Source organism: Mya arenaria, chromosome 14, assembly GCF_026914265.1.
Source record: "Mya arenaria isolate MELC-2E11 chromosome 14, ASM2691426v1".
NCBI lineage: Eukaryota > Metazoa > Mollusca > Bivalvia > Myida > Myidae > Mya > Mya arenaria.
The window spans coordinates 3,765,508-3,779,005 of record NC_069135.1 but is presented as its reverse complement, the minus strand read 5'-3'; the positions used below and the strand labels follow the sequence as shown (position 1 = coordinate 3,779,005).

The following is a 13,498-nucleotide window of genomic DNA, read 5'->3' as shown; positions in this document are numbered from 1 at the left end:
ACATTACAATAAACAGGCATGTCATACATACTTGCATTTGTATTTTTTGTCATTTTTCCCCCTTAAACATTAAATCAGTCTTCTACTGAAATGTGATGAATCGACAGCCAGTGTAACAATATAACCCTTCCTTCCCCACAGTCCATGATCTAGCAACAAACTTAACCTTAGTGTCAGGCGACATAACAAGTTGTTTATATCCCCAAAAGCACTACAACTTTCTTATGCTTTTCAATTGTTATGATTTTGGGGCTAACACTGATGATATACCTAAAGAAAAATAAATTTAATTGTATGGGTTTTTTCAATTGTCAGGAATTGGTACAGCAGTAACTGGGCCTAATATCTCAATACTCGAAGTTCAGTTTCAGGAATTTAAGCCACAAGCAGATTGCATAAAGCAATTTAAACGTATTATCAGGTCATACCTTCAATTTTAAATGTGACTGTCCAGCAAAAGAATAAACATTACAAATAAATAGAAATCTGAATTTGAAAGCTTAAGGATTACAAATCAAATCTTAAATCTTTCGGTAAGGGGCTCTTCAAAAAATGTATGTGTATGTATGCGTATATTGTTCAGAATTTTGTTTACTATTGATTTTCAAGGATTGGTTACCAATCAATGATTAATTAATAATCTAATCTGCATATTGGCTTCATGATTTAAGGGTTATTTCTTGTACTGCATTTTATGACTTGTCTGTAATGTTGTTTTTTTTCATTCATGAACCCTTGATAAATTAAATAAATTTCAAATAAAAGTACTTCAAACAAGAAAGATAAAATGGCTCTAAAGATATGTTTCCAATAATCACTACCGTATTGATAATCTCCGATGATGCTCTTTTCAAACAAAATTCTTTTATTTTCGATCATTGGAATAACACTATCTTCAAGCATACATTAAAATTCAGTATATTGTAAGGAATTGCTAATTTTGAAAATGATTATAAATCTTTACCATACACTGAATGGATCTAACACGGATGAATGATGTTTTCCTTATGCAATGTATATATGAAATTCAAGCTGCAGATAAGTTTTTTACTTAATGTGTTATGCACACCCTTGTGCAATTACAATGTGTATTGTACACTCAAAGTAATGACTACTTATGAAATGTGTACCAATGCACTGTACAGTACCTAGATGTTTCTATATTAATATACAATAAAGTGATTAACAATAATAGCATAAAATTGATTATGGTTCAAACTATTCATTATTTAAACTAATGAAATAACCATAATTTATATAATTTATATTCTTGTTACTAGCAGTACAATAGCAAGTGTTTATCTTTAGTTAATTAATGGAACTTCACAATTGAATAGTCAATGCATTTAAAATAGGTATACAATCAAATTGTCATCTATGTCTTAACTTCATCAGCATGATCAGAAATTACAAACCATTTATGTGTTATCTTTTAATTTTTTGCTTATTGGTTTGCTTTAAAAAATAATATCCTATTTCAGAAAACCAATCATGTAATAAGCAGCAACAATCATGTCAGAAATAATGACTATTGACACTGCAGAATTTCCCCCGTTACAAAGTTCAACAAGCATGTCATACCAATTTCAAACAAAGCAGTACCATTCTCATTGAGTTTGCTTTAGATAACAGAGCCGTACACTTAAAAACAGTCAAATATTGTCTGTCATACTGGTGATGACCTTAACACAGTTTTTATTCATAAAGTTACCAGAAGAAATTCGTGTTAAATTTTAATTAATATTTTGCAATTTTTACAGTGCAATTACACAAATTAAGACCCTTATTTGTAGTTCTGCATGTAAATTGTTATGTTTCTATGAACATACTGCATTCTACTGTTTTGAATGTACTTCGCATCACAAGTTTTTGAAGCATTGACTTATTCTTGCTGGAATCAATCAAGTGACTTACAAATAAGTGCAACATATTTTGCCTGTCAATTGACTTACACTACCAGCCAAGCGTTTTGTGCAAAAAAAATGTTGCTATCACGGAAGGGATTGCGTCATCGCCTAAATCGGGAGCACATATTCTGCGGAAGCCAACATGATGGTCCGTTTCTTCTGCTACTACCCCGTAAGACTTCCAAACGGGTACCATTGGTACAAATAGAAGATACTAAATTGTACCGTCCCCTCAGAAAGGCTTTCACCCTATTGAGAGTAGGGCTGGGTATTGCTCAGAATTTTTGATATAGTACAAAATTGTCTGAATAAACAGTAAAACCTTTTTATTTCAGAAAAACTTAAAACATGTAAACAAAAATCACCAACAAAGAGTGTTGCACAAAACAACAAATTACTTCTAGAATCAAATGATTAACAGACAAAAGGTATTTTAACTGTGAATGTATTAACTAACAAGCCTTTTCTTAAACCTATACTCTGATGACCATGCAAAATGGTTAAATTGACGTCTTTTTGTAGACAATTAAAATAACATTGAATGAGCATGCAAATAATGAAAATTGCCTGGCCAATTCCGTTGCCGTACTGGTAAAATGACCTTTTGTCCTCGTTATTGACTTATGGTTCAATGCTGTCATGTAAATTTATTTTTGAAAACAAGTAAAAAGTCATAGTTATACCCAACTGTCAGCAGGTAAGTCATATAACTCTACCTCCCGACACTACAGCATACCTTGATACTAGATAGATAGATAGATAGACATGCTTGTAGTACTGCCATACCTAGCTACTTCTGCCTTACAGATATTGCAAACAGTCTTGATATCGTTTTAATTTATGTCAAGCTATATTTTTCGAATATTCATACTAATATTGAATGTACAGAGTTGTTTCCCTTTGAACCGATATGCAACAATAACCGAACCGAATTTGAAGTAAAAACATCGGTGCAAATCGATTTATCGGTATATCGAGCCAACACTAATTGAGAGGGTAAACAATCTCATCCCCCAAACTTAATACATATTTGTTGGAATAATGAGCATTTTTTATAAATTAATTGATATTTAATACAAGGGCTTTCACACATTTAGGAAGAGTTTGTACCAGTAGCTCTGCTGGTTTTTCACGTGTCTATGATGGAAGAACTGATATCATTGTATGTTGTAAAATAACATAAACAAAATTGAATTCAGTTTTCATTTAAAAAAAATTGATAAAAAGTAATGTGCAAAGTGTTTGTTTATATAGGATTTGTTATGTGTTAAATTTATTTACTTCTTTACGATTTACAATTTTTGTTAAAATGTCACATTATATACAATCTAAAATAATTAGACTACGAAATGACGGATTATTAGTGCTTCCAAAGTGTCAGTTGATTTTCAAAGAAAGGGTGTTACTATTGGTAAGCAGAGTAACTACACAAACAGATCTTAAAGCAAAGTAAAACAATGGAAACACGTTAGTCCATATAAACAGCCGCTTCAGAGCCTTTGACGATTTTTGTGTTGGCTGCTCTACACATCCATTTCCCACTTGTTGTTTTCCTAGCCAAGAAAGACAGATCCCAGCGCTAAGTAAATTGAGCGGAAAGATAACAGCACCTGCTAGATAGTGCAAAAATGGCGATGCTTTGTTGACAGATCGATCTAAATTTGTGTTTTCATTAAAGTGTAATAAGAGAAAGGTATTGGATAAAAATTATTTATGTTTAACTTTATTGTTTTTATTTAACATGCAGTGTTAAAAATTGTGGAGTTACAGTTGATGAATATATCCAAATGTTAAAAAAAGTTCCCTATACGCGCATTATTGTGGCTAGAAAACTGTGTGCAGTTTTATTCAATATATAATTCATACACATTCATGTTTAACGAGGGCATTAGTGGGAATAAGATGACAATAGCTTCTAAAAACTTACAGTTGTAAAGCAATATTTTTAGGGATCAAACTATGTTTTGAGCCCAAACATGGTGATTTGTAGGGTACAGGGCTAGTCCAAACAATTGTACGTTGACAGATATTTTTTAGATTTTTGATATGGCAAATCCTTCACATACAAATTGTTTAGTATCAAAAGTGGGTAGTTGTTCCGATCAGGATTCCAGGTTAAAGCATATAGTGTCTATAAAATATCATAAAAACAAGAAATATTACCAGATAATGTTATTTTATATTAGTTCCGTACACAAAAAATAAATATCCAACTTATAATTATGAGTTTGACGGCTTTTCTTCATTTCATTCTGTCAAAACATAACGATATATACATGAAGGGCACCTGCAAGGCTCTAGGGCACAGTTTTAAATCGCTCGGAACATTTCGGCCATGGCCGAGTTGTTACGATTGTACAACGAGGTCTATCTCGAAGCTTTGTCGGAGGAGGCCGAGTTATTACGATTGTATCGAGTTGTTCCCCTTCGCATAATTGTTGTCTGTGTCAGTCAACTTTCGTTTTATTGGAAACGTAAACAACTTGTTTTAATGCATTAAATGCTTGTTTAGTGCAAAATAACATTTCGCTTACATGGCGAAATATGAATATAACTCTTTATGATCAATTTCAACCATAAAATACTTCACTTAAAACAATTTCAATATTTTTAAAACACCCCCGTTTTTTGCACATTCTCGTTTAGACGTTAGGGATTGGAAGAATCCCGTATAACACATCTATTATTTTAGACTAGGTACAGGGCAAGCATGTATGAGTAAAATAAAACTGACTAGAATTGTATTCATAGGACGGGAACAAAGAAATAGCCTTCAGAAAATTGACAGCTTCATGTACCTGTAATTAGAATATAAGTATTTTTAGGGATTTTTCTTGGAATTTTTGGTTGATATTTAGAGCTTTGTGATAGATTAATTTCAATAAATTTTGGTCTTGAAAAAGCAATGACTGTTTTTTTTTTAAGGAGGGGGTGTGGCCATATAGTGGGTCATGCCAACATAACTGCCACCTGTGGTAAATACAGTACTCACTGTGTAACTCAGCCCGAATCTCAGGAGTCGATGTGCGATGAGCTGAGCAATCATTCATGATTACACAAATTTAATGAAACAGTGGTGGCTTACTTCAACAACAGAAAGATGTTATCTTTTACCATAAAAATATTCGTTCATCGTCTTCGAATGATTTGTAAAACCGTTTTTTTTTTTACCTGAATATTTGTCCGAAAATATGGAATGTGTCATTAAAACCATTTTTATTTGTGGAAATCGCGTATCAATAAACAACGTGAGGCCAATCTTCTGGGTTAGGTTGTTGATTTACATTGTTCTCTCCGTCCATTTTCTTTTGTTATTAAAACATTTTTTTTAGAAATAGTAAATCACTTACTTCTTTAAAATACACTGAAGATGTGACATATTTCTCGAAGCATAAAAATCTGATTCGTCATATGTTTTCGCGACCGTATTCGGTTGGAAATACAGCTTCTTAAACTGGATAGCGTCACACAACCTCACGGAGCATCGAGGAAACTCCTTACTTAAGCAACGACCTGTATCCCGTAACTAACTCACCTTTGATAAAAGCTTTTGTACGTTTATTCATTAATCACTAGCTATAATTCTATCCTTAAGACAGGAATGCCAATATTCCTCTTTGGACTTTTCAAATGATTTCCTTTATTTTGGGTTCTAAACTGCAAAAAAATAAAATTGTTGGCTTTATCTGATCTATACAACAAAAAATAATTTTTGTATAAAGAGTGATTGGGATACCCCTATATCTAGTCTAAAATAATAGATGTGTTATACGGGATTCTTCCAATCCCTAACGTCTAAACGAGAATGTGCAAAAAACGGGGGTGTTTTAAAAATATTGAAATTGTTTTAAGTGAAGTATTTTATGGTTGAAATTGATCATAAAGAGTTATATTCATATTTTACCATGTAAGTGAAATGTTATTTTGCACTAAACAAGCATTAAGTGCATTAAAACAAGTTGTTTACCTTTCCAATAAAACGAAAGTTGACTGACACAGACAACAATTATGCGAAGGGGAACAACTCGATACAATCGTAATAGCTCGGCCTCCTCCGACAAAGCTTTGAGATAGACCTCGTTATACAATCGTAACAACTCGGCCATGGCCGAAATGTTCCGAGCGATTTAAAACTGTGCCCTAAAGCCTTGCAGGTGCCCTTCATGTATATATCGTTATGTTTTGACAGAATGAAATGAAAAAAAGCCGTCAAACTCATAATTTTAAGTTGGATATTTATTTTTTTTGTGTACGGAACTAATATAAAATAACATTATCTGGTAATATTTCTTGTTTTTATGATATTTTATGGACGCTATATGCTTTAACCCGGAATCCTGATCGGAACAACTACCCACTTTTGATACTAAACAATTTGTACGTGAAGGATTTGCCATATCAAAAATCTAAAAAAAATCCGTCAACGTACAATTATTTGGACTACCCCTATATCTAGCCACAATAACGTGCATTTAGGGAACTTTTTTTAACATTTGGATATTCATTTTGTTACTCCACAATACTTAACACTTCACTATTAACTAAAAACACAAAAGTTACCCTTTTATTGTTTTAGCCAATACTTTTTACTTATTACACTTACATATATAAGTGTTTAATGAAACACAGATAATTAGTTTAATTTAGATCGACTTCTGTCAATAAAGCATCGCCATTTTGAAACCATCTAGCAGATGCCCGTTATCTTTCCGCTCAATATACTTAGCGTTGGGATCTGTCATTCTTGGCTAAGAACACAACAAGTGGGATATGGACGGGTTGAGTCGCCAAATCAAAAATCGTCAAAGACTCTGAAGCGGCTGTTTATATGGACGACCCCTATATCCTACTAGTTTCCTTCATTTTTACAAATTTGCGTTCGCATTCCTGATCCTAGTTAAAGATGTTACTTTTTTATTTAGAATGAGCTGGAATTTTAAAAGGAGAGCTATACTACCCACCCTAGTGTCAGCATCAGTTTCAGCGGTGTCACAAACTTTAGGTACACTACATGTATTTAAGTCTCACCATTTACATGTGTAAACGGCTTGGTGTTGTATTTGGACAATCAACAAAATCACAAATTTGCTGACTGTTTAACCAAAATGGTCATGTTATTAAAACGAGCTTGAAAATTTTCCAGTATTCTCAGAGTCGTACAACTGTACATGTAAGTGTAACTTCTGTGTGATAGAACTGTCATTTTCAAGGGGCACGTACAGGGGAAATGAAGAATTATTTGAAGCAAAATAGCTTTACCTACAGGTCCACACATATTTGTTAATATGAACAGTCACTAACAATTCTGTCTTCTAACGTGATGATTTATGGTAATTTGTCTTGTTACTGAAGTTGAATAATAAACATAAGTTTCTAAATACATAGCAGTGTTCTCAAGAACCGGCTGCCGGCCAAAATGGACAGTTCAAATGGCAATAGGGCCGGTTCAAATTTGGAAAACTAAATGAATTACAGTAGAATAAGTAGAAGCTGGTCGTTTACTTTACTATTTGAGACAGTTCAACCAAAACTTATTGAGAACCCTGCATAGCTGTTCTATTGTTTAACATTAACCTTAAGATTACCCCCTGATAATAATAGAAAATGATGTGTGTATTTTTTATTGAATTGATTTGCAATAGATTTATAATGAACAGTCTAATTTGGATATACTGAGTATTAATACGTCATGCAGACTTGAATACAAGGGGAAGTTCATTCATCCGTACAACTTGTACACTGAATCAATGAAATGTGAAGATATCTACTGTATACATGCGCGTACAGGCAGTATTTATTTACAAAGATGTTTCGTAAATGTTGAGCCTAACGTGATGATGTATGTGTTCCCAACTATCAACCTACTTCATTTAAGAAATTAGATATTATTTTGCATGTTATGCAAGTTATGGCCTTTCAGTATTCAACTTAGAGATTCTGGTTAAGGTTTTGCATGTAACCATATTTTTAAGTCCATATCTTAGCAAATACATCATTTTATTGCATTGCAACATTAAACATGTGTTCCCAACTATCCTTTCAACATAATTTATCAAGTAAGATAGTTCCATAATATTTAATTCAATGCAAATTATGGTATGTATTTTATTGGACTAAGAAATTATGTTTAAGTTTTACGTGTAAACGCACATAGATTCTCAGCAACCATGTGATGTATTGCATTGAAACAATACAATGGTACTTAATCTTCAAATATACTTGAATAATCAAGTTGGATAACTCTGTTTTGCATATAATGTTGTAGAATTTTTCATTATGGTTTTGCTTGTGACCACATTGAAGTCAATATCTCAGCAACTATTGGAATGAAACTTTAGACAGGTGTTTCCAATTGTCCAACCTACTTCATTACTAAAGTTAAATAACTTGTGTATAATATATTTCCCCATTATTAGAAATTCTGTTTAAGGTTTTACAATTACAGTCATGTAAGCACACAGGTATAAGTCTATATCTCAGCAACTACTGTTGCATTAAAACTTAAACGAGGGTTCTTAACCATCCATCATAATTGAATAATCAAATGAGATAACTCTATTTTGCATATAATGCAAATTATTGCCATTTATTAATTGACTTAAAAGTTCTGGTTAAGGTTTTGCATGTTATCTAATTTAACAGTGATCCATGCATGTTTCACCAAGAATGCTATCTTATACTTAAAAGTGGCGGAATAGTCGAGCCGGCTGTCTCTGTGATGGCTTTTGATGTTTGAAAGATTCATGAAGATTTGTTTGTATTCAAATAACATGTTTTAAAAGGTCTTGATATTTGGAATATAGCCGAACAATAGTATTAAACAGATGAAAAAGATCCCTGCAGTCTTAGTTGAATAAAATTTTGATAAGATGTCAAAAGGTTATGTCATGGTTAGTCTGCACTTACATAGTTTTAGCTGCTGATAATTTATAATAAAAAAAAAATCTCATGAGCTGCACTCTCACTTATTAACCAATTTGATATTTTTTGTCTCAAATTCAGCTGATTTTGGCTTCAGTGCATTCAAATCAGTCACATAGGATGACTCACAATAGAACAGATCTTAATTGTTTGGAAAACTTCCTAAATTTTGCATTATTATGCCCCCCTTCGAAGAAGAGGGGTATATTGCTTTGCACAGGCATGTCGGTATGTCGGTCGGTCGGTCGGTCGGCAGACCAAAGCTTGTCCGAGTGATGACTCAACAATTCCTTGACGTATGGTCATCAAACTTCACATGAAGGTTGGGCCTGATCAGTAGATGACCCCTGTTGATTTTGGGGGTCATCGGGTCAAAGGTCAAGGTCACAGTGACCTTTAATGGTAAAATAATTTTAAAGCTTGTCCGAGTGATAACTCAACAATGCCTGCACCCATGGCCCTCAAACTTGACTTGGAGGTTGGGCCTGGCCAGAAGATGGTCCCTATTGATTTTAGGGGTCATTGGGCTAAAGGTCAAGGTCACAGTGACCTGGAATGGTAAAAGGTTATCCGAGTGATAACTCGACAATGCCTGTAGCTGACCCCTATTGTTTTTGGGGCTCATCGGGTCAAAGGTCAAGTTCACAGTGACCTTGAATGGTAAAAGGTTGTCCGAGTGATAACTCAACAATGCCTTCACCCATGGCCCTCATAATTGAATTGGAGGTTGGGCCTGACCAGTAGATGACCCCTATTGTTTTTGGGGGTCATCGGGCCAAAGGTCAAGGTCAACGTCACCTTTAATGGTTAAAGGTTTTCCTTGTGATAACTTGACAATGCCTGCACCCATGGCCCTCAAACTTGACTTGGAGGTTGGGCCTGGCCAGAAGATGGTCCCTATTGATTTTAGGGGTCATTGGGCTAAAGGTCAAGGTCACAGTGACCTGGAATGGTAAAAGGTTATCCGAGTGATAACTCGACAATGCCTGCACCCATGGCCCTCAAACTTGACTTAGAGGTTGGGCCTGGCCAGAAGATGGTCCCTATTGATTTTAGGGGTCATTGGGCCAAAGGTCAAGGTCACAGTGACCTTGAATGATAAAAGGTTGTCCGAGTGATAACTCAACAATGCCTGCACCCATGGCCCTCAAACTTGACATGGAGGTTGGGCCTGACCATTAGATGACCCCTATTGATTTTAGGGGTCAAAGGCCAAGGTCACAGTGACCTTGAAAGCGACCTCGACAATTCCTGGACCTATGGTCATCAAACTTGACATGAAGGTTGGGCCTGCCCAGTAGATGACCCCTATCGTCTTTGGGGGTCATCAGGCCAAGGTCAATGTCACAGTACCGGTAACCTTTAACGCAAAAAAGTTAACAAATCTTCTCCCACTGATATCTCAACAATGCCTGAACCTATGATCATTAAACTTGACATGGATGTTAAGCCTGATCAGTAGATCACCCTTATTGATTTTAGGATTTATAGAGCCAAAGGTCAAGGTCACAGTGATCTTGAATGGTAAAAGGTTGTCCGAGTGATAACTCAACAATGCCTGAACCCATGGCCTTCAAACTTGACTTGGAGTTGCATCTGACTTGTAGATGACCCCTTATGATTTAAGGGGTCATTGGGTCAAAGGTCAAGGTCACAGTGACCTTGAACGAAAAAAACTTGTCTGTGTGATAACTTGACAATGCCTGCACCCATGGCCCTCGAACTTGACATTTAGGTTTCTGGTGACCTGCTGATGACTCTGGATTTTGAGTTCATAGAGTCAAAGGTCATGGTCATAACACACTCTATCCTCACACTTAAATGGTCATAATCTTAAAACTGCCTTACTGGCAACAAATCAGCTGTCATTTCGGTCCATGCATATTTCATTCAATTGTCCATATAATCCTGACAACATGGCCCTCAGGGGGGGCATAATGTTTGACAAACATCTCTTGTTCAAAAAGTGTTAGTAACGCATTTAACCATAAAACATATTTTTTAAGCTTAAATATTAAAAACTGTTATCTGATATTTTGTCTGCAGTCTAAAACTTCTTATATAACCAGTTTTCAGACATTTACGCAAATTTTTGCTGATTCCAAGACAATTTTTTGTATAAAGTTGTCAAAACAGTCAATCTTGGAGAGTGCAGCTTTTACTTTGACAATTGGCACTTTGTTGAACAAGCTCCATAACTCTCAGTCTGGTTATTTAGACAAAAAGAAGTTATGTCCCTTGATAGAATGAGAAAATAAACAGAGGAGTGTTGGTTTCTGCTTACACTGTTCTTGCCTCCTACACTTATTGTTTTATCATTCAGTCGCTTCTTTAACAATTTCAGCCTTTCAGCTATTTTTAAATTTCTATTGATCATCTTTTACATTTCCTAGGTCTTGAACACTAACCTGCAAGCTAAAAACTGCATCTTTGGCGCCCCAGCATATTCATATGTTTCATATATAACACATATGATTTGCTCATTGATGTGAAAAGTATATCAGAATTCACTTTTAAAGCAGTCTAGTAATAGTTTATTATTATTTTTGCAGGTATCAGAATGGATCATGAATGATGGACATTTCAGCCACTGTTCTGAGTTTTTCACCTTTGAGAACCCCTAGAGAGAGGAAAACAGTAAGGAAATACCTACACATTACCAATATTAACTGATCTTCCATACCCGGTATTTCTATTTGGTAACATACTAGCGACACTTCTAGTTTTTAAAGAGGCATTATATTTAGTTAATTAACAACTAAGAAAATTCTTCACAAAAGCAGAAGGAATATTATATTGCGATTTAACATCTCCTGAATTTTTTCTTTATTGAGTATTTGTGAACTGCAACAGATTGGACAATTTTTTATCTGAACGATTGATCTTAACATGTGTTGTTGTCATGGTTATGACATCAGAATTTTAAAGCCAAATACTCAATCAAATATGTTTGGGAATTCAATAAAAAGTTGGCATTTTATCACATTTTTAGTTGCAAACGAGTGACACAGAGTCAGTGTTGACATCGGACCTCTGCAACATTGCAAGCTCAGTTACCAATAGACTGAACAGTGCCGCGCGTAATGAGATGCCTTCCGATGATGACCTCTTTCTGACACAGGTAAACTTTGAGGTCCATTTCCTTCTTTAGACCATTTTTAGCTCTACTGGCCAAAGGCTTATGCGATGGTAATGTGTACGTAGTATGTGCATCCGTGCGTCTGTAAACAATTGCTTGTGAACATGATACAGTCTTCAGTTTTGATTGGATCTTGATGAAACTTTTACAGTATCTAGATATCCATTAGAGCTGGGCTCCTTTCGAAAACCAGCCAGATCCGCCCATGCATGCCTAGATTATGGCCCTTGATAGTATAAAAAAATGCTATTGTGTAAACAATTGGTTGTGAACACGATACAGTCTTCAGTTTTGATTGTATCTCGATGAAACTTGTACAGTATCTAGATATCCATTAGAGCTCGGTTCCTTTCAAAAACCAGCCAGATCCGCCCATGAATGCCTAGATTATGGGCCATGACAGTTTTAAAGAAATGCTTTCTATTTTTAGCCAGGTCTGCATGAGCGAATTCTATTTTTAGCCAAGTTTGCATGTACATGTAAATTCAAGTCTAGAGTTAAGGGAGACAATTTGCAAGTCTAGGATTTTGAGAGACAATTTGCTTTTTGCTTCTGCAGTTGATTTTGTGCATTACTCTGCCTTGTTCTTGTTGAAAGCCCAAAGGCCATTTTTTAGCTTTCAGTTCTGTAGTTTGCACTTTCATCTTAACAAAATTGGTTGTGAATGTTTAAGTTATGCACCTGGTGTCATTACTGGCCACACCCAGGGTTCACAGGTTTGGTAAACATAAATCTGGAAAGGTTTTTTAACTTTTAAAACTACAGAAATTTTTACTATGAGTACAGTTTTGAAAGCATTTTTTTTTGTCAGATGACTTTTACTTGGCACATATTAAAATAGTTCATGCAATTAATCTGCTTACAATACTTTCTGGGCTCAGATGTTGAACATGCTACGTTTTCAGGTAACCCAAACACAAAACATAAACTAGATGTCTGTTACCTTTTACCCATACATACATGCTCTGGATTGATATGACCACAAAAGCCATGCCAGTAGAACATAGGCCCTTTTGGGCCTCTTGTTAGTTTAAGTTAAACAGTATGTATTTTACAACAATTGTAAAGAAACTTATACTAAGTCACTCTCGTTGGCATGATGTTGTGCAAGAGTGTGGTCTTGTGTTTGGGGGGAAACCAATCCAGCTTGGTGACCATTTTCCAAACTCACAGGCGCCCAGGCCAGGAATCGAACTCGGGTCACCTTGGGTGAGAATTGAGTGCACTAACTGTACAAACAGTCATTTTCGGCCTTTTAGTGGCTATGCCTATCCATTTCTGTTGCAATGTATGATAGACCCAGAAAAGTATCCTGCCATCCTGGGCTCGAACACTAACCTCTTTTTTGCAAGCCAGTGGACCAAACCTTAGAGAACTTTAATGGGTGTTTTGACTTGCCTCACATGCACTGAGCACTAGCCATGGCTTAAAAAAATGTCATAGGCTCAGAAAATTATACAGGCCATTTTGGTGTTGAACCTGGGCCCCATGCTTGTTAGTACGGTACTTTACCTTTTAAAAGGCCCATGTA

At 35.2% G+C, this 13,498-nt stretch overlaps 1 protein-coding gene across 6 annotated transcripts in view; it reads left to right on the top strand.

Annotated features, from left to right (window-relative positions):
- LOC128216954 (dentin sialophosphoprotein-like) overlaps positions 1 to 13,498 on the top strand; it is a 35,895-nt gene that overhangs the window by 8,100 nt on the left and 14,297 nt on the right. The window contains exons 1-3 of one of the 6 annotated variants that reach the window (XM_052923714.1): positions 2,312 to 2,335; positions 11,381 to 11,465; positions 11,821 to 11,949. In XM_052923714.1, the coding sequence (XP_052779674.1) occupies positions 11,400 to 11,465; positions 11,821 to 11,949 (195 nt within the window). In that variant the 5' untranslated portion in view covers positions 2,312 to 2,335; positions 11,381 to 11,399. Of the gene's footprint in view, positions 1 to 2,311; positions 2,336 to 5,024; positions 5,057 to 5,122; positions 5,179 to 5,211; positions 5,460 to 11,380; positions 11,466 to 11,820; positions 11,950 to 13,498 lie in introns of those variants that run through there. The other 5 variants (XM_052923716.1, XM_052923711.1, XM_052923712.1 and 2 more) reach the window with 5 other exon arrangements.